Source organism: Triturus cristatus, chromosome 5_1 (genome assembly GCF_964204655.1).
Source record: "Triturus cristatus chromosome 5_1, aTriCri1.1, whole genome shotgun sequence".
In the NCBI taxonomy this organism is placed as follows: domain Eukaryota; kingdom Metazoa; phylum Chordata; class Amphibia; order Caudata; family Salamandridae; genus Triturus; species Triturus cristatus.
The window spans coordinates 84,116,914-84,139,599 of record NC_140587.1 but is presented as its reverse complement, the minus strand read 5'-3'; the positions used below and the strand labels follow the sequence as shown (position 1 = coordinate 84,139,599).

Here is a 22,686-nt window from a genome sequence, read left to right as displayed (position 1 = left end):
CCCCGAAGCGACCTTCAAAACTCTCCAACAGGTGCAAAACGCAGCTGCGAGAATCCTTATGGATGTTCCCAGAAGGCAGTCTGCTGCTCCTGCCCTCAGAGCGCTTCACTGGCTCCCCGTGAAGGAGCGGGTGAAATTTAAGGCGCTATGTACTGCCCATAAAATTCTACATGGCAAAGGCCCCCCTATCCTTGCTAATATGGCCCATCCCTATAAACCCCCACGTCTGCTGCGCTCGGACCAAAAACACCTTCTGCAGTCAGCCAGAGTAAGAAAAGCTCGTTCTGGGGGTAGGCGTTTCTCGGTGCAGGTGGCGTCTCTTTGGAACTCTCTGCCCCTCAGGATTCGCTCAGAGCCCAAGATCCTACCATTTAGGAAACTTCTTAAGACCCACTTGTTTCCACAGTAGTGATTAGCTGAGTCTCCCCTTCTGGTCTGTTGCGCCGGGACGCCCCTGGGTAAGCTGAGCGCATTATAAATTTCATATTATTATTATTATTATTATGGTGTTTTAGGAAAGTATGCACCCCTCAGGCCATGTGTGCTTTATTAGGGCCAATCTCCCTGGACCATTGTGGTGTTGCTGCTCCTGTCTGTGGGATTGATCTGAGCCTCCTGTTTGTGCGTTTGTCTGCTGGCTACGTGCCACACATACCTTCAATCAGTAACCTCAGACTAAGGTCTCAGAGCCTGTCTGCCAACGTATTTCTAAGTCACGATTGACGCAGAGTTCATGACGGGTGAACTTGATAACAGAGATGCAATTTCGTTCTTATACGTGAATGTATCATTATTCACATTGGCATCGACTTTTTCAATATTAACAGGTGTCAGTAGAGAAGCCACTCCTTGCCAACATTATACTGCAGATCCATGTCATCATGGAGGCAGGTGTTAGTGGAGTGGTGAATGTTTCCCTACACACCCCTGTATATGTCTGTCATCCTGGGGAGAGCTGTGACTGGATAGTCGAATCCATTCCCACACCTTAACATATGTGGTTAGTTTCCTAGGGAGAGGTCTCTGGGGAGAGGCCAGTACTTGTTATACTTTCTATGGAATACTAAGGTTTTGCATGTGAGGTGTGAACCTTCCCCACACTATTATGCATACTGTTGCTCCTGGGGAAAGGGGTGAGTGGAGAGGCAGTGTCTCTTTATACCCTAGTCTTAGCACTGGTTATCTTCATGCAAGGTCTCACTGGAGAGGACAGTCTCTGCACATATTCTACTAGACATAGTTGTTATGCTGTAAAGAGGTATCAATTAGATTCCAGGGATTCCCACTACCATACCGTGCACTGTTGTTATACTGTGAAAAGATCTCATTTAAGAGTATACTTTCTCCCTACACCCTACTAATGGGGACAATAAAGCACAAGTACTTTGATGAAGGAAAGTGTAATGTCTTCCTCTAAAAAAGGTTTACGATCACGCAAGACTTTAACAGGCTAGTAAAGAAAAGTATTGATAGAACTTTTTCTGATAATAATGAATGGTCTTACAGTAAATAAATGAGTATTAATGTGTGATACGTACCAATGTTCGTCTCATGCTGATAAAACGAGTGGGATTTTTTTCATAAATTTAAGTGATTTCTTTTTCCCCACAATTCCTTTAACTAAAGTAACTGTTACTTTTCTGGTACATATAAATTATACATGCTATATTAGGATATATTCAGTGTGAATGCAAAGCCGATTATGAAATGGACGCTTGCGAAAGGCTCGCGAGAGCAAACGAGGAAACACTGCCCCCCCGACTGCATGTGAGAGATTGCCTCCCTGGCTTTTGCTAGAGTCTCAGTAGAGCCTTGGAGAAGGGAGAAAAGGGAAACTTAGTACAAACAACATAGATTATGAAATTATTGGGTAACTCTGAAAAGAACAATATTTTTAACAGTTTTCAAAAACCCTAAAACATTTTTTTTTTGTATTAAACATTTTAACAATCCTTTGGTATTTAATTGTATTTTAAACAGGGTACGAGAAAAACATACAACTTAATGTGCTAAACAAACACCAACAACATCTCCTTAAAAACAAAAAGGAGAACAACATACAAACAACTGTTAAAAAGAAATAATGCCTGGGAGGTGGAATTAATGCTCTTGGACAAGCTTCTTCTGGAAAGAGAACTGCTTGTCTCTGATTACAAAAGCAGCAAAATACTGCATTCTTCAAAAAAAGTGAGTTATTGTTCGCTTATGTACTTAGAACCTGACCAGGCACAGTATCACCTAGAGCAAATGATGTTCAAGCCCATGCAGAGTTGTCTAGCTCCATAGCACGAGCCAAATCTGCCTGTGCAACCCTTTGTGGATGCATCGACCTCAGGTATCTCCACATCCCTGTGGTACTCGTGCTATTTTTATTTCTTCTTTACCGGGTGAACTCTTTGCTGTAAAGTTTAAAGGTATCATACTGCATAGAAATATTCTTGGCACCTGGCCTCATTTCGCAGAATTGCCACACCAAAAATTATTTCAGTGGCTGAGATGGCCAAGCTAGTGCAGAAGCCTCTGGTTGTTCATCTGAATCTGATGAAGTCATCTTTGTGAAGAGAGGCAAAATAGAAAAGGAATGCATGCCAAATATGTCGACTATAACCAAAACCCAATAGTGAATTAAAGCAAAAAGGATGGAATTTTCTTCTAAATAAAGACATCCATATGAACAAATCACAATCCTTCCTTAGGGTGTGGTTCCTCTCCTGTACCTCTCATGAGATTCCTGTGGGCGTCCCATGAGATTGTGAACATAGTATTGCTTTGTATTTTTGATGGAACCAATCATAATCCATTTTTCTCAGCTAATCAACATCTCGAATATTGTGAGTAGATCGCGAGAGACTAACAGCAAGTACAACCCACTCAGGGCCCACGTAGGGCATTTCCTTTGACTCCTGCAAGAGTCTCGTGAGATCATAAAAATATTAATGCTCTATATATTCAGCGGAACATATCATAATCCATTTTTACTAATATAATCAACTTCTGTTATCTGCTACGTTGTTCAGAATTTCATGAAAACACTGTTTGTTAAGGTCATAAGAAGATTTAGACATGCAGATGCCAAGAGTAATATTTCCATTGATAAGAGAAGAGTTGTAGAGTCACTGGCTAGTAACAGCAACATCATCATATGACCTGCCGACAAGGGCTGTAATATTTCCCTGCTAACAAGAAAAATGTATGTGAAAGGAGACATGAGACACTTAAGTGACAGTAACTGTTACAAGATCATAGAAAGGGTTGCCTGTGATAAAAGTGTCACTGATTTGTGAAATCAGTTGGAGATTTGGAGATATAGGTAACTCCTTGAAAGAGAAGAGAACTGTTATCTCAGGACAGAATTTCTAGGTTACCCATTATCTGCCTCCTTTCCAAAGTCCACATGGATATGTATTTGTCTTGTAGAGCGCACTGCTGCCCTGAGGCGTCGTGGCGCTGTAGACCGCTGGGGAACCCGTCCTGGTTATCCCTGTGAGATGGTCCCTCCAGGGTATCTCCAAGGTGAAACCAGGCATCCCCGGCGAATGTAGGGGGCCGTTGTGGAGATGAGGCAAGCTAATGCCCAGAGTTGCCGAGTGTGATGCCTGGTTAGAGTAGGCACCGAAGCGAGAATTATCGAGTCCGCTGGCCCTGGTCTACGACCCTGCCGCGTCGGGAATTGAACCCTGGTCCCGGGCCGTTTTCTGCTTCGGGTCTGCTGCCTCTAACCAGTGAGCCACACCACTCCACTAGATGGATAGAACTAACCTCCCAAGTAAGCCCATCGTGTCCACTAAGGGTAGTGCTTTGGAAAATGTCTCCAAATACATAGATGATGTTATGCACAACTTTGTCACCAGTCTGTCTTAATATGTAAGGGATGCCAAAGATTTTCTAAGTGAATCAGAAGGCCTCAACTGGGAGGAGAACTTTTTTTTATGATGTTAGATGTCAGTTACCTCTACACCATTAATGAACATGAGCTGTGCATCCAGGCCTAGACCCATAAGATATATGGCCTACACTAATATGATTGTGGACATGATCAGGTTCTGTTTGACGAACAACATCTTTCTCTTTAATGGTACACTGTACAGACAGTTACTTGGTACTGCCATGGGTACTTGCTTTGCTCCCAGTTTTGCGGGCATCTTTTTAGGCTGGTGGGAGGAGCAATTATTCGAGGATGTTACAACTGCTGCTGAAATGGAACAGGTGGTCATGTGGTTGAGGTACATGGGCAACCCATTTATCATTTGGAAGGGTACAGCTCATTCTGCTGATGAATTTATTAAGAAATTGAATGGCAAATGAGTATCTTGATGTGAAGGTTGAGATTTTAGACAACACAAATCTGACTTGACTATTCAGGAAATCCACAACGGGCAATAGTCTCTTCATGCCCTCAGTGGTCACCCTGATACTCTCAAATGGAATATACCGTATCATAAACTACTGAGGGCAAGAGGAATTGCAACACAGAGAAGACACACAAGAAAGAAGAGAAAGTGATGACGGCGAAATTAAGAGAAAGAGGCTACCAACAATTGGTCTTGAATAAGGTTAGTGCTAGGATAAAAGAAATAACAGGCAACAAATTTTGCTTGACACTAGTAATATAGGCGATACAGATGAAACTGCAACTAGAGGGTGGTGATGACATACAATAACAACTCCGGATATATTCAGAAGGTATTGTCTCAGAACCGGGGGATCTTGAAATGTGTCCTACTATTGGGTAGGTAATCAGTGGTAGACCCAACATAACGTACAACAGAGAACTCCTATTAAGAGACAAGCTGGTACATTGTGATATCACTTCAATGAATAAGGCCACCGAACAAAGCCTCAAAGGGTTCTTCCCTTGCAGCCACTGCAAATCAAGGAGAAATATTAGTAGCAAGAGAGAGAATACCATTCAACACAGGAAAGCTAGTAGAGCTATAACTCATTTCCTCACCTGAAGCTCACAATTTGTGATTTTCTTTTTGGAGTGTCCCTGTAAACTCAGATGTGTGAGCAGTGCCACACATTCAGTGAAAAAATTTAGCTTAGAACGTGTTAGGGTGATTGACAACTATGACCAGCATTCCCCGGATGCCAGGCCTTGTAAAATGGTTAATGATTGGGCTAAACTATCTTTTTTTTTTAGATCCAACAAATGCCACACAATATCAAGGGTGGCAACAGGACAGAAAAATTGAGTCAAAAATGAAATTAGATCTTGACACTAAAAGCCTGAACCTAGATGAAGAATTAAGTGTACATTTATGTGATGATTAACAATGTCTATATCCATCTCGTACTCTCTAACTTTGTCTTGATAGATGCTCAAACATGGTTTTAATGTACTATTTTATGTGTTTATTGCAGGAGGAAAGCAAGAGGATCTTGAGTAGGAATACAGATGTAGTCGGACGGATTTCCCCTACACTTTTCTTCATCTGCACAATTGGGGTATGACTGAGCACTACACAGATAAGATTTTGTTTTTGATTTTTTGTTATGAGGATTATGGGTGCATTATATTTGATGTATTGTGCTCTTCTTACTTTATTCCAGTGTAATATACATTCCTAAATACTGAAAGCCCTCGGTCACTATGCGGACCTCACAATCCGCCATTAGAGCCGGAGGTACACCACTCAACACGTATATCAAGGATTTGTGCCAGTTAATGGTGTATCAGGAATATTTTTGGAATAGCGCAAAGAGATGTAGGACATGCTGAAGTGAAAAGGGGGGTCTGGCTAGGTACAGCAGAATATCATCCGCGTAAAGAGCAATTTTGTCAGACCATTCAGGGGACCAATTAAGGCCCCTAATAATCGGGTACCCCCTTATCAAAATCGCTAGGGATTCCAGGCCTAGGGCAAAAAGCAGAGGCGAGAGCAGGCAACCCTGTCTCGTACCCGTCCCCAACAGAAAGGACGAAGAACGCGCTCCATTTACCGAAATCCTAGCCATGGGTTCAGCATAAAACAAATGCACCCAAGACAAGAATTGGCTTCCGAATCCATATTGCTCAAGAGTAGCGAAAAGGAAGGACCACTCAATCATATCGAAAGCCATTTTAGCATCTAGGGACATTATGATGGCATCCTCTTGTATAGTGGTGGCTCTACCCAATACCCCATATAACTGTCAGAGATTTAATGCTGTATTCCTAGTGGGCATAAAGCCAGATTGACCCGGATGTATTACTTTGAGGAGGCAGAGGGAGAGATGCTGTGCAAGTCGTTTGGCCAGGATTTTCAATTCCGGGTCCAATAAAGAGATAGATCAATAGGACCCACATTCCTCGGGGGGTTTCCCCTTTTTGTGGATCACTACAATATTGGCCAGCCTTTGCATTTCAGGCAAGGTACCTTGAGTCAGACTCTCTTCATACATTATTACTAAGTATGGGGCTCTAGTTTTGGTTTTAGATTTATATAATTCATTAAGAAGACCGCTCGGGCCCATAGCCTTACCTGATTGCAGAGAGCCAATAGCCTTTGTGACCTCTTCGGCTGCAAACTCTGCCTAAAGGCCTTCAGCATCCTGGGCATCTAAAAACGGTAGCGACAAGGTAGCCAACAGATCGGCGGATTTGGTCTGAGTAGTCGATTGGCTGGATGTGTATAGTTGTTTAAAATATCTGGCGAAGGAATCTGCAATCTCGACTCTATTCTGTTGTACTTCTCCCCCCTCCCCCCAATCTGGGCCACCCAGCTATTAGCCAACTCTCTTTTATCCAACCATGCCAGCAACTTACTGGCATTATCCCCTATGTCCTAAATACTGTGCTGGGTTGGTCGATACAGAGTCCTAGCGGCCTCTTTTGCAACATCCCTATATTCTTTTTGCTTTATGGATAGTTTATGTGCCATAGCAGAAGTATGGGAGGCTACCAAGTCAGCCTCAAACGTGGTTATCTCTGCTTCTAAATCCTCGAGTTGTTTACGCTTCTCTTTTTATGACCTGCGACTGCTGCCACCCCATTACCCTGGATCACCACCTTATATGCCTCCCAGAGCATGACATCCGATGTCACCGACCCATCATTTTCTACGAAATATTTTTGGGTGGCTTTCACCAATTGCTCTCTAATCATCGGTATCTTGAGATACCAAGGATTGAGCACCATTTTGTGCCTGGTAGGGGGGAAAACACCGCCATAGTACATCACAATCGGGGAATGTCAGATATGCCTCCAGGAAGGAAGGATACCTCATCAAACATGGGAAGCTGGGGGGGCTTTACAAAAAATATAGTCCATACGGGACAGACTGCCATGAGCCCCTAAATGAAAGGTGTATTTTAAAGAGGATGAATTACAGAACCTCCACACATCGATAAGGCCAAACGCCTCTAAATATTCCCCCAATAATGTCCCAGCAGTCTCCCTACCTCTGGATGGCAGTCGGTCTAGTTCCCCACAAAGTTCAGCATTACAATCGCCCCCCAGAATTAAGTCACCGTCTGGTAAGTCTAACATGTGTGGTCTGAGGTCAGCGAGTGTGGTGGAATGCAGCCGGGGCGGCACATAGAGAGAAGTTACATTAAGGGGCCTCCCCTCCCATCGCCCTGAAACCGTGACGAACCTGCCCAATGAATCACGGGTAACTGATTGTATTTCAAACTGGAGGGACTTTCATACCAGGATACCCACGCCTCTGGACCCCTTAGCAAAACCAGCATGCACCACCAAATTATACCCCCATCTGTTTAGAGCACAGTAGGGGTTTCCTGTAGCCAAACCAGATCTGGAGCCTGTCGTTTCAGATTTTGCAACACAATTCCCCTCTTGATTCGGTCCCCCAGCCCATTCACATTCCAGGAGGGCAGTTTAAGTTGCCCCAATTGCGGGTTTGTGCTTTGAGCAATATTCATTTAACCGAAAATAACGGACATATATAGCAGAAGGAGCAGTGAGAGGCAATACTGACAAATCTCCCCCCCAACGAGGCATCACATTGTATTGTCTACACAAGCAAAGCAATATGAAGTCGACATTAGGAATGCCCCTGTACGCCATGAAGGAAGTCTCAACAGCAAAGGTATACTGAACACACACATAAAAACGCAAAAACACCCATGAACAAACCCTGGATCACCCCCCACCCTGCCTCCCAGCAACGTGGACCACAAACTGCCCACCCCCCAGTTTTTAGAGCCCCTGTAAACCCCAATGAACTATTCTATGGAGGGAATGTCACACAGCCAAACAACCCAAATAGGTATTCCGCTAAAGCCCCAAAAAGACAATAAAAAAGCCAGTGAGAACAATATAGTCCGGGCCTGGGGCGCAATCAAACAGGACAGATCTATATCGTCCAACCCCCGCCCTATTGCTGATCCACAGGTCTATATAGTGTATTGGAGATCAGCATCAACTGATTACAAGTCCGTTAGACATTCAAAACAGATGGAATTAGCCATTAGTACCCCCTCCAACCCACTTTATTAAATGCAAGCCCTCATCCGGAGTTCCGAGCAATACTCATCGTAACTGAAGAATAATGTCCCTGTCGCGAAAGTTGAAGATCTGAGCCAATATAGGACGAGGCAGAGGCCCTGGTTTGGGGGGGCCCCGCTCCACCGAGAAGTAGTTTGAGAGGGACCGGGGTTGCAAGTGTTTTGTGATCAAGTCTTCAACAAATAAGTCTGTGGCCCCCAAAATTCGTACATTGTTCCTGCGCGCTAGACCTTCATAATCCTCCAGCTTAGTTTCGAGGCCTGATGTCTGTGCTTGCAGTCGTTTGACCGTGGTTTCAAGTGATTTTGTAGAGTGTTGGAGGATGGAAACAGAGTCCTCGGTCGCCTTGACCCTATCCCCCATGTTGCGCAGATCAGCCCTGGAGAGTGACCTCCGTGGTCTCTGTATCGATTTTATTCTCCAGGGACGTACGAACCCCTTGGATGGCTTCCATGACGTCTGCCAGTGTCAGAGACCCTTCTCCGGTTTGCAGCTTGGAGTCAGATGCACCGTGCTGCCCGTCCGCAGCTTCTGATTGAGTGTGCAAATTTCGCCAGCTTCATGACGTGGGTCTGCTTTGAACTTTTCGCAGTGGCCATTCTATATGACCTAGCTGTAGGCTAGCGACACGGGGCACAAGGAGTGATACAGGCTTAGCTGACTAGGGTAGCCGGTAGCGTGGTGTAATAGTGTTAAGTAGTGACTGCCAACTCATAGAAAGAAATCCGACCGGGCCTCCCGGGTAGGAGAGATTTGATGGTGGTGCAAGGATTATGCACACCATCCTACTTCACTCAAACCACTGTCACTGGGTCGCTGATCGTAGAGACCTTGATTCATGCTTCGTTATCAAATGAAAAAGGGGGTTTGCACAGGCAAAGGACGTGGGACACTCTTGATCAACAATCGTTGGAGGTGAGTCTGTCCCGGGCAATCAGTGCTTCGAGGCTGGCCAATCAGTGGCACCCCTGGTCACCTATGTAGACCAAAATAAATGTGGAGAAAGTCCCTTTACGAGATGGAAGACGTGCACAGCGATAGCCTGCACATTGGAAAGTGCCAGCAAACTTCCACACAGACGGGTTCATGCTATTACTGCGGGGGGTGATGGGGAGGCCCCCATCTCACCATCCTCAGCCCCTCCCTCTTCAGGAGCAGCCTGTTAAAGGCGTCGGGGACTGGAACCCAAAGCACGCTTATATCGGAGCCCGCCCGATGCAGCGCTGTGCCCACAACAATCCACGCGGTCCAAGTCCCAACGGGAGCCTCAAAATCCGCTCCCCGGCCCGATCGGCCAATATGTACAGCGCGGGGAGAGTCGAGAGAGGCACCTTCCCATAGTACCCCCAGGGGCAACCCGCTGTCCCCCCTTCCCCATAATAGGTTACCCAAATGACACACACAAGACAGTTGGTGTTGGGTAACACAATGCTGCAGGTTTATTACATAATTCCAGTATATGTAATGGGTGGGTTATCTTACGGGCGATCCAAGGGCAGGCAACCAACTGGGTCGCCGGCCCGCCTGATGAGCCGGGCAGCGCGGGAGCGTTGCCCGCCGTTGCTGCCCCCCAGGTGATTCTTTCTACGATCACGTGCCGTTGGTAATTCTACTCACGCCCCCCCTCTCGGGGCGGAGCGTCGCATAGCAAACCCCCGGTTGTTCAGGCCCACAACTGCCCGCAGGACTAGCGGGGCGCCGACACGGCTTCCGGGACCTCCCTTGAGGCTCCTCGGTTTTGGCTCAGGCACCCCCTATGGTGCCGCGCAGAGGTACCCTTTGTACCGGCCTGCTTCCAGATCGCCCTGTAACTCCGCCTGCAACGAAAAAAGAAAACATTACAACGCTCAGAAAAACCCCCCCACCCAACGCCTACGCCGGGTAAGCGGTAGGGAGGGAAAAGGCGAAGCGGGCGACAAAGAGGTCGCCAGGAGAGTGGGGGAAGGCTAAATAGCCTCCCCCTCACCCCAGGGCCAGGAAGTTACACGCCTTGCGTGTCACTTCCGGCCATCCCAAGGAGGGGGGCGCCGGACTGCGACCCCGCCCCCCCCCCCGGTGAGGAGGGGAGGGATGACCGGTGCCCCGGGGGCACTAAGGCGCCGACCGCCGATTGGCCCCCTGCGGGGGCCGCGGTCAGCGGCACTTTCGCAGGTCCTCTCATCCCCTGCGCTGCCTTCCCACAAAGTCCGCGCATGAGTCGGAGCTCACCCGACACCACGCAAAAGGTCTTAGTAGCCAGGGGCTCCATGGACAAGGGGCGCCCATATCGCTTCTCCTTGCGACGTCACAGGCACCACGGTGGAAGCAAGGATGGTGCAGAGCAACTCCGGTCGTGGCCTGGGCAGAGCTGCGTCACTGGGTCCAGTCTGAAGTCGGGAGAGGAAATCTCTGGACGGAGTTGCTTGATCGGGATCGGGTGCCTCCACAGTGCAGTAGAAACCCGGATCGGTGTCTTTTAGTCGGGCATAACGGATATATTTAGCGGATCTTGAGGATATTAGTGTCGGGGCTCAGAGCCTCAGATCGGTGCAGCCATCTTGGGTGTTGGCTAGCCACGCCCTCCCCAAACAATGACTACATTTGACCCAGAACGCTATAATGAGGCAGCCATTTACTTACTCAAATTGTGTAAACTCTGTCACTCATGAGGGATTGCACTGCATATTTGCATTTCAGATTAGCTACGATAGTGGTTATCGATACTCCTTTAAGTGGGTGATATATGTGTGTTCATTATACATTGCATGCATATCACCTTGTTGTTGACTTACCTGTTTGTTTGTTTGTTTGTTTGTTTGTTTGTTCTTATATATACTTGTATGCTCACAGACAGGCGTGATTCTCCCTATTGCATGGATATTTTCTACAATAGCCTAATTCATTGCTATGTGGTAATAGGGTATGATTTACTGAACACCCTCCTTGTTTTTTAATTCAAACTCTATACATGCCTCTTTTCCATTTAAGGTCAGATTTTAGATATCATAAGGTATACCCTACACAATGAGGGTGACTTTTGAGATTGGATATTGTTGCGAATTGCCACTACTATAACCCCAATCATTGCTAGATTGTGTTACATGGTCCTTATGAAGTGCCCACATCCACATGGTACGAAATCTGTTGACTGATGGTCTCACTTTCTGTGAGCTGTACCGGATCATTGTCTCCAGCACAGCCACCCTTTGTTTTTATTTATAACAAGAGGTTCAACTAATTACAACTTTCAGGGTCTCTCTTTGTTATATTTATACCGCACTTATACAGATCCACACTTAGCACCGCCACTTACACCCCATCACCTATTTTAAAGGCCCTCTCGAGGCACCCATTGGACATTGCAGACCCCGGTCCAACGAGGAGCTGCCAGATGATGAAGCATTACACCCATCTGGATGTGTGAGGGCTCTTTCTTCTGAGCAATCAGATCCCCCCCATCTGGTTGCTCAGACCCCTCCTGACCTTCTGCCTTTTCAGTTTCCTTTTCTGAATCTTTTAGGAACTGCATACTCCACTTGTATACATGCACATTTCACTCAGAACAAGGGAGATATGGCATAATTTACGTTATGTATTGTGTGGTATTATTGGATATGTGCCATGTCCTTTTGCCCACATGTGTCACAGACAGAGATAGTGCTCACTGGGGACAGCCATAAGCACTTGGGCCCTCATTATTGGCCCTCAGAGCTTGGCTCTCCTCCTGCTACTTCCACGTCGGCCAAAACTTTGGGAGTATTTCTGGATAGCGATCTCTCCCTGAAAACTCAGGTTGGAGCTGTGGTGTCTAAGTGCTTTTTTCAAATGTGCAAGATTAGGAAAATACATCGTTTCCTCAGCCATGACGCTCTGAATCAGGCCATGATATCTACGGTCCTATCCCACCTGGACTATTCCAACTCTGTATACCTAGGCATGCCACACTACTTGCTTAAGCGCCTACAGAGGGTCCAGAACCAGGCAGCACGATTGATATTTCGTCCACCTAAGTGGCATACAGCTACTCCCCTGTTGAGGAAACTACATTGGCTCCCCATATTACAGCGCTGTGCTTTCAAAACGGGGTGCCTCATTTTTAAATCCTTGCACAGCACCAGTCCTGAGTTTGTCAATAGCTTGATACTCAGGCACACTCCCATACGCAATTTAAGGTCTGCTCATCTCTCACTTCTTTCTGTCCCGGGTTTCAAACGGGTACGCCAAGGAGGCTGCAGATTCGCTACTCTCGCCCTCAAATTATGGAACTCTTTTCCGCTAGAAATCTGATCTTGCACGGACCTTTTTCAGTTTAGGAAATCCCTAAAAACATGGCTATTTGCACAGGGTTACCTTCTGTCTCCTCTGACAGCCTTCTGAGCCTCAGCGCCATGAAGCCAATCGGCGTACGTGCGCTCTATAAATTCCTATTAACATTAACATGTGCCTTGTTGTCCACACTGTCTTATAGTTGGTCGACAGTGTGAGTTTGCCTGGTTGTAGACAGTGCCTACGGTTTGCTGTCTTTCCATGGTTCCTATCGCAATACCAAGCTATGCCATCTCTCTCTATCTGACTGATTTTTTCATTACCATATAAGTTTAATTTTGGTTGAATAAGGCTCTCCTGTAAACTGACGATCTGCTGTATGTGCGGTCAGTAAAACATGATCAGTGTTTTTATTCAGAAATGACTACATTATACTCAGTAAGTGGGTGATATGGCGAATCTCTCTCTATGACAAAGTTGTTTCTTATATGAAGTCAAGATTGCAAAACCTTTATTGATTTTTCACTTCGATTTTTCAATATCAACACTGGACATTTAAATGTTACCTTAAAAGTGTGATTTTACTTTGAGTTGACACAAAACACTTTATAGACTGGCCCAACATATGTATAGCCACTGAGACACTTGAGCCTATGTATCTCCATTATAGGCCCGTTTTTGAAGGGCTGCGATGGGCCACATTTGGTGCCTCTGTCACTCTCTCCTGCACTTCGAGGTTAAATGCAGGATACAGAGCTAGGGCTTGAATGAGAAATAGAGAGAGTGAAACGAAGAAAGAGAGACAGAAAAAGAGAAAGATGAATTGAGGGGAAAAGACAGGAGAAAAGGGACGAGACTGAGAATAGAGGATGCCTGGAGAGATGGAAAGAGCGAAAAGGGAGGAAGGGAGCAGGGCTGGGTTGAACACCTTTGCCCGGGCTGCTTTTCATTTCCAGTTCTGGTCCTAAGATGGCGTTTCCTAAACTACTGCTGCTCCCTTGGGGCATTGTCTAATCACATTAAGGAATATTCTCCAGTGCCTTATCAGTGGAAAAAGTGCCTTTGGCTTGGGAGGCTCCATTTGGGAAATAGGATATTACCTCTTGAAGAATGTCATTCTCCATCACAAAAACCGAATTGTATAGCCAAGGCACATACATTGAATTAAAGAGGAAAATAATTGTCCTCAGTGTTAAAGTACACGAAACTATGGATAATTAAAAGCAAGATATCATTTGCATCAAGAGAAAGTAAGCCTGCCCCTACATCATGCGCTGCAAGAACAGTGTGAGTGCCACTCTTTACATTCCATTAGAAAGAAAATGCAATGAACATTACCGGTAAATCGCTTCATATACGTTTTTTGATGATATTCCATATGCTTTTTCATGCTGACTTGTTCCTTCCCTGGGAAAAACATAAGAACCAGAGATTTACACAAGTTTTTATCCAGAATTCAGTTTCCTCGCACACTCATTTCCACTTATAGGTAAGTAGGCAAATATTTATTTCATGGATTATTAAAATGATTAATGATCAAATAAAATTAAAACTAAGCATTAATACACCTATTTGTTAGATGAAGTGTTTAGTAATACTTGTGACCTTTGTGTGTGTTGCCCCAGTTGAGTTATGAAAGAACATCCCGTTATGAAGGAGCATCTTGGGCTACAGCAATGTGACAGCTGGAAATAGGGCCGGGTTGACTAACACAGATGAGGGAGTAGTGTCCTCAAAGAAGAGTGTTATGAAAAGGAGTCAGAAGTTTGCATTATAATAGTGAACTTAAAGTCATACCCAAGAAAATTACATAGTAGATATTTTTTAGAAAGGCCCTGTATTTTTGTTGCATCTGTATGAAAGCCTATATGCATGTGTGTCTTCACTTTGGAATTCAAAAAAGCTGTAAACCCCAAAAATATAATGAAAGCAAACCAAAAATTATTGGGCAAGGGCGATTAATAAATACCATTATGTCATAACTCTGGGTTAAAATCATGCTTTTCGGAAACAAAAAGCCATAAACCAGCAATTATGTCAGTGTGACATTAACGTTAGTACATCAAGGAACGTTCAGTGGTTCTAGTGTATCAAAAGGGCTACTTAATGCCTCATTAGCAAAGCCTTATGGGAATACAAAAGGGACAAAGTAAGCATCCACAAAATACCATGGCCTTGATGAACAGTCCATTCAAGCAATTGCAACTCATGAACAATACATGAAAGGCCATGGGTGAAGAGTACATACAAGGTAAAACCTACATTGTAAACTCATTTTCAAGAGTTTCATTATAATGTTGTTTGAAAAGCCCCACTTTTACAAAATCACTAACATATGCTAGTCAGGACAGAAACTGCAGCAATCTGAATTTGCTTTTGACAAAACACTGTCCGGACACAGGTACCGACCAGCTTCTTATCTCAAAAGTCTTATTAGCTGAATGCAAAGCTAATCAAAACTCAACCCGATTTCTCAAGAATCTCCATCAAGAGCTTAATGCCAGTGGTCACGTAGCCTGTAATATTAAATAAAGCAAATGATTTTGGTTGAAGGTTTCTCAGTTGTTCATGCTGATGCCATACTATCTCTTTTTAACAGCTTCTTGTACCAAAGTGAATTAGCAAATTATGGGGGATATGTACAAGGACTGGCAATAACTACCGCTAACGCTAGATAGCGGCAGTTTTCCTACCGCCGTGTACCACTGAAAACTATTGCCTTGTCAGCGACGTATGTACAAGATGTCGCTACATGGTGATAGCTTCAGGGATCAGCCTGAAAACTGCAGCTAACATTAGGGTGATGGTGATAGGAATTCCGGCGTTAGTGGGCGAAAACCAACAAAAGGCCCACAAGCAGCAAAAAAACGCACGTTAGTCAGCCCAACGTGAGGTTTTTTTTTGCATCTATTGAAAAAAATTGCCTATCAGTCGGCCTCCAATATAAAAGCGGCAAAACAAACAATGAAATGCAGTATGAAGCAGCCAGGACCAAGTGCAGCACACATCAACAACTCCCTCAAGCCACCCAACATCTAGAATGACCAGGATGGAAGTCTGGATGCCTTGCTGGACCTGCGTCTGGAGCCTGGATGTCTCGCTGGACCTGTGTCTGGAGCCTGGATGCCTCGCTGAACCTGCATTTGGAGCCTGGTTGCCTCACTGGACCTGCGTCTGGAGTCTGGATGCCTCATTGGACCTGCGTCTGGAGCCTGGGTGCCTCGCTGGACCTGAGTCTGGAGCCTGGATGCCTTGCTGGACCTGCGTCTGGAGCCTGGAGTGAGATGTGGAGGAGCTGTGGAGTCGATGAGCTGTGGCGGTAGACACTGAGGCGCGGCGATCACCCGTACCTGGTGGTGAAGTCTGGCAGGTCGCATGGAGACACGTTGCTGACCTGTGTGAGAAGACAGCCTTGAGCCCCTTGGAGCTGTGAATGGTAGAGGCGCTCCTGCGAACCAGCGTAGGGAGGTCTGCATCACATGCTACGATCCACCACTACACCGGGATGCACGGGATTACCAATGGCGCCTCTGCATCACAGGTCAGATGATGTTGCGCTTGCCGAAAGCTGTGGAGGGTAAGGCCCCTGAGCTGCACCTAACTTGTGTGGCAGGAGCGCTGCAACTTCATGCCTAAGGGGGCCCTGCTGCATCAACTGCATAGGGAGCTTCACCAGCGGACTTGTCGGCGACTGCTGTACCCAGGCTTGTGAAATCCCACCTGACTGAGGCGCCTGCTGGCTAATTGACAGATTTGGGAGAGACTGCAGTGGAATGTGCCACAGTGTCAATGTCCAGGTAAGGAGAAGGTGGTACGCGTAGCGGAGAAGGGCCGGGGGTTGAGCGCCACAGGCCTAGCACCTGTAGATCACACACGCCCAGTGGCAGCTCATCCGCTATGGCGGAAGAGCGTCACCCCACTGCTTTCAAGCAGTGCAAGAAGAGGAAAAATTATCACATGATGATAACTTCCTGATGTATTTGTGCTATGTTTCCTTTGCGGGCGGGAGGGTGGGTAGAGCTGCTCCACTCACAGAGCAGGCAGGGGCGGAGTGGCATGCCCACTTAAGTGCGCAGTGACTGTTTGGTCAGCCCACTCAGGCCGCCCAAAGCAGTCATGCGCACTGTCCTGTTTGCAATGCAGGCTGCATTACAGCCTGCATGAAGAGCATGCCCACCCATCCAGCCCCTGGCTGAACACCTTGTCCCGGCGCCAATGGCCAATCCCAACGCCGCATTGGAACATTGTGATTGACTTAGGGGAGGGAGCCTGGCTGCCTACTTCCTGTTCCTGGAGCAGACTCAGGAGAGCAGGAGCAACGAAGACACGGGACCCGGCCTCGAGGTAAGATTTCTCTCATTGAAATATTTATAACACCCGCTCACACAACCCCCCTGCGTCCACGCCCCATTCAGTGTCCTTTCCAGCGTTTCCCACCTCCCAGCTGTCCAGTCACCCACGCTGCACTTCTCAATGGCGGCCGCTGTGCGGCCATGAGCAGAGGGCGTATCACTGGGGTGCCAAAGGTCTATATAAAGTTATGACGCTTACCATTATATCGCATTCCATTACAATGCATACTAATACTAGGAATATTGCAACAGTAGGGAAGGTGTTGGATAGCAGAGATGTAAATATTACTATTCCCACTGCAGTGAGTGCAACCCTAAAACTAACCCTTGCACCCCAAAGCAAACCCTGAACCCTAAAATTCATCATTGAGCCCCTAAAAATCTTATTTGACCCAAATGCACACCCCAATTTTCATATTTGACTCCAAAACACAACCCAAATTTCGAATTATACCCCATAATACACCCCAAATTTAATCTCCGACACCTGAAACCCATACCCATCCTAAAACTTAAACATATCCCATTACTGACTTCACAATGCGTTGTAATGGAATGCGATGTAAACGCACCTGCGTTGTTGTAGTTGCGTTGTAAAGGCATTACGATGTAATGCCTGCATTGTAATGGATGTCTCCTGTGCCAAAGGCAAGCCCGTCTGCGTCTGTCTGAGCCTGGAACGCGCTCAGCCCCAAGCACCCTTCCTCTCGGACACTCCACCCCTAAGACGCCAGCACCCTCCTCGCCATCAATCCTGGACAACACATCACCTGCCAGGACCAACCTCTGCTCCGACCAGACATCGTAATCACTGACGGCTACTAAATCACCTGCAAGGACTACCCCGACCGCCCAGGAGGAGGCATTGCCATCACCTACAGAAGCACCCTCCAACTGAGAACGCACTCTAATGACCCAAGGGTGACCATGGAACACCTCAACTTCCATATCTGGAGCAACCCAAACTCCATCATCTGCGGCACCCTCATCTGCAGGCCCTCCGGGACATGGACCTCCATTCTCCGATACCATTGTAGACCTCATTGCACCCCAGGCTCTCCCATCCACCGACGACATCCTACTCAGTGAACTCAAGTTCCACCAGCACAACCCCACTGACCAGAACACCACCCCTCCTGGGGAAGCTTCCCAACATCAGACTCAAGCAGCTAGTCACCGCAGCAAGTTGCATAGCAGCACACCCTGTTGAGCACGTCTCCTCGGCCAGCAGGAACTTCAAGTACAGCCACACCACAGGACTATCCTGGACCGACCATTATTGTATACATCTCATCTTTACCATGCCCACCACACACCACCACCATAATTGCCCCCCTCGCAGCTGGATCAAGGCCACTGAAGAACATGTTAACTCCCTCAGCACCACCACACCGCCAACGCTTACAGACGATGAGACCGCAGTGCGCAACCTGCACCGATGGATATCCAACTGCACCGACACCCTGCCACCCCTCAAGAATGGACCAGGCAAAACTAGCACCACGTTGCGCCGTACTTGCAAAGTGATAAATGTTGGCATATGTGGGACCTTGTGAAGCCCTGTGCTACATCATACCTGCATCAGGTATGATGTTTTCAGGGTTTGTGTTCCCACGCGACAAGGCTTCATAGGAATGGCACAATTAAATCTCTCAGATTTCACTGCGACAATTGTAGGACGGCACTGCGTCAGTACATCAGGCAGGCGTAAGGGTGACACAGTGACACAGGGATAGGCTGTCCCCATGCAATACGGGAGTTGCATAATGATGCTTGTGACACGACTGCAGCAATGTGTGAATTTGGTTCGGACAGATATGTCAGGATTCCAGACGTATCTGTCATTACTTGCGTAATAGAGCTGTCCAGTGAATACAGCGCATCCTTGGTGTCGCAAGAAGGGGGTAGTGAAAAGTGTTGAAATGCGGTCTTGTCGCAGTGCTGCAACACTTTTCATGACTGAGGCCCGGGATTTATTATTGACGGTGCGCATTCCTGCCCTTTAGTTTTGTCGCAGGGCAGCGCAGCTACATTGCTTGCTGCGCTGTCCAGCACCAAAACCTGCGGAAATAAGGCCCCAGGCGTTCTCCATTTCTAAGACTAGCTATTTTATGGTCTTAAAAAAACTGCCTCTAACTGCAGTTAGAGGCAGTTTTTTGGGTCAAGGATTCCCTTGAACATATCGCAAAGTGGGGTTAGCGGCCGTTTTTGCACGGGAACGTCTCCCTTGCATGTCATTATCACTAACAGAAGAAGCGTTCTTTTCTATGGACGTTTTTGCCAGAAAACTGCCGCTAACAGATGTTAGCGACAGCTTGTACTTATGGCGATGTAAATATTGCTGCAAAACCGTCAGAAAAGTGCCACTAAGGCAGCATTAACTCCATGTGCATATGCCCCTATATATTTTACTATCCGTCTACATATCCACAAAAGACGTGACTGCTGTCAGAGAGCTAACACGAAATACAATTATGCCTCATTGAAGTTTGCACAAATGTATTAAGCTAGTTAGGCAAAGTGTAGGCCTAGCATGCAGACTAACAGTAGGTGCCCTGTATAGCTGTGAGCATCAGTTGCTACGGATGAGTGGAATGTTTCATTCCACCAACTGAATTGGCAGAATTTGGCAGTGATACTCTTGTAATGCAAAGCTCCAGCTAAATTCCAATAACCGCCACGTGGCAGATTTTTTTCCTTCAAGGCTCCAGAAATGCGAGCGAGGTATGGCATCTCCGAGCACGATTTTGTAACACTGGCGGTAGCGGGTTGTCAAATTCAAAAGGCTGCTCTTCGAGTATATTTGCTGTTGTTCGAGTAGATTTTCTACTCAAGTGGCTGCAAAATCAACTTGAATGGCCACACGCTCTTGTGCAAGGTATAGTGCCGTTTGTGCTGATTTTTCAGCATTTCTCAAGTTACTGGCACCAAGTTGCAGCGGGAGAAGTGCAATGTGAATATTTTTCCATCCATTGATGGAATTCTTAGGAGTCTCGCGAGTTTATTGATTCAAATGAAAATATGCATAACAGAAAGCAAAACATTGAATAAGTAGTAGTTGCACAGTTTTCTTATGCTTCAACACCCTCCGCATGCTATGCAGGATCTACAGATGGATCCCCACCGGAACTAGAAGGACGGTCACCCAGGCCCTCGTCAGCAGCAGGCTGGACTATGGCAACGCCCTCCACGCGGGAACCTCACCAAACTCCAGAAACGACCACAATGCATACAGAACACCTCTGAATGCCTCAGCCTCGACATCCCCCGCGACGGCTACATCACAGCCCACCTGTAAGACCTGCACTGGCTGCCTGTCAACAAGAGGATCACCTTCAAGCTCCTCAACCACGCGCACAAAGCATTCCACAACGCCGGACCAGCGTACCTCAATGAACGACTCACCATCTACATCCTGAACCGCCAGCTTCGCTACGCTGACCTCACCCTCGCCACAGTCCCCCGCATATGACGAGCGACCGCCGGCAGCAGATCATTCTCCCACCTCGCCACCTAGACTTGGAACACCCTCCCCATCCGCCTGTCACAGACCCAGGACCTGCTGACCTTCAGGAGACTTCTCAAGAGCTGGCTGTTCGAGCAGTAGCAGCATTCCCCACCCCCCAGCACCTTGAGACCCTCACAGGTGAGTAGTGCGCTCTACAAATGGATTAATTGATTGATTGATGACAACACAGGAAAGGACCTTGAGATAGATACAAGAAATGTATACTATTCATACATTGAGTTATTCAATTGTGAATCCTTTATGGAGGTTTTAAACATGAGAATGAGGAGAAATACGTCAGATGCAAGACTTCTGAGCAGGCTGTGTATAGCATGGGCACAATTCGAATAGAAGGTTAACAAATAAGCATTGCTTCAGCAACTAAGGTGGTTTTAAAGCAGATTTTTCATGAAGTCTTCACAGTGTCCATGTACATATTTCATTGTTAATATTTGAAAAACCAATGTAACTCCCTAATGAACTTTGAATTTTTGCGCAGTGATGAAGCAGCTTGAGTACATGTTACATTATGTTGCTGGTGTTGCTGCTCTTCTAATCCATTGGCTTATTCTGATCATCTCATTACAAGGATGAAACTACTGGATGGAACCCTGAGGGACCCCTTAGAAGTAAAGGACTGCCAGGAGTATCAGTCATTATTGCCTATCCTCCTGGTTGTTCATCATTGGTTGTTCATCATTTCACACCTATTATTTGCACAGATACTCCACCTACTGTTAGCAGGTGGAATCTGGAGGTGATATGTACCCATCCCATGGTGTTCCCTTGGTACTTGTAATTACGATGAGGCTGGGGTGCGGAGCTTCCCTGAATCCAAGATGGCAGCTAACTAGGGAAGCTCCGACGGCTTCCACCAATATCTGCAATATTCCAGGTGTGTTTCGCCTCTAAAACTCCCCACAATGGTCTGGGGGTTGCGGAGGAAGTCACAGCCGACCTGGGAACACAAAACTTTGAAGTTTTGCGTGCATCATCGGGCACAACCACCAGAAACCAGTAGAGACCTGCGAAGTGAGGCGAGTGGGCTCCGGAAAAATGTGCAGGCAAGGCAGGAGAGGTTAACAGCTGGATACGATCGAGAAAATATGCCAACAGGGGAAAGTGCTGAGTGAACCCTGGGGTCAGACCTGGAGTCACTAGCCGAGCGGTGCCAGGAATCGGAATAACAAGGCCAGCGGTAAAATAGTTCTGGGGCCAGCTGGAGGTGTCGGGAAGCCCGCCCTGGTACAATGCGCAAGCTGAACCAACACCGACACTCTACAGCCCTCCAGAGCCCGGCAAGAAGGTGGGAAGCGCAGCTTCTGCCGCAGCACGGTAAAGACCTGTATCGCCCCAAGCACATAATTATAGCCAGGGTACTCGGAGGGGTGGATTATCGGGTACAAGTAAAACAGGCCCGCCTGTAGTCTGAAAAAACAGCAAAAAAGAAGTAGACTTGCCTCACAAGCGCCATGGAGTGAAGGGAAGATAGTGGGCATCGGAACAGCAAACAGGCAAGGCCGAGTGGGCCTCATTGACAACACACAGCGGAAATGCCCCTTATTTCCTTCAAAAGGCCTGGAAAGCGCGAGCTCCAACTGGGGAGAGTGGGCGTGGCACAGGGCAGGTGGTAAAAGGGCACCCGCCATAGCCCAACGGGAAAGTACTCAGAGCTGCAGAGACAGCAACGAAGGCACAGTGGGTGTAGCCGGCCACACGCGAGAGTAGGGCTGGGGGCCCTGGGCTGCAGGCTGAGTGGGGAAGCTCCTTGCATGAGCACAGCTGGGCTGGTGGTCCCGAGAGTTAAGTAAACCTATAACGTTATTAGGAAAACAGACAACATGCAGGGCAGCACGACAAGTACAAACCGGACTGCGTGACGTGCAGGGTCTACGGGAGAGCCCTGGAAGCAGCATCTATGGGAGAAAGTTCCCCCATGTAAACTACGCCCATGCAACACATAGAGCACTCCGGCCTGCTACATTGAAATCACAATCAGAAGTGAAATACAGCGAGGGGAAAGCAAACGTCCCTCAGCCAAGGAGCTCCGCCGAGCAAAATTATCCCCACACCACAGTGTGGCACAAAGCACAAGGAGGCTTCACCCAAATGACCAGAACCTGGCCCAA

The 22,686-nt window shown here is 47.0% G+C and overlaps 1 protein-coding gene across 6 annotated transcripts in view; it reads right to left on the bottom strand.

The window, feature by feature from the left end:
- LOC146830264 (acetylserotonin O-methyltransferase-like) overlaps positions 1-22,686 on the bottom strand; it is an 856,304-nt gene that overhangs the window by 335,433 nt on the left and 498,185 nt on the right. For all 6 annotated transcript variants that reach the window (XM_085604463.1, XM_085604461.1, XM_085604465.1 and 3 more), the window contains one exon: positions 14,036-14,104. In XM_085604463.1, coding sequence (XP_085460589.1) covers positions 14,036-14,104 — 69 coding nt within the window. The remainder of the gene's footprint in view (positions 1-14,035; positions 14,105-22,686) is intronic.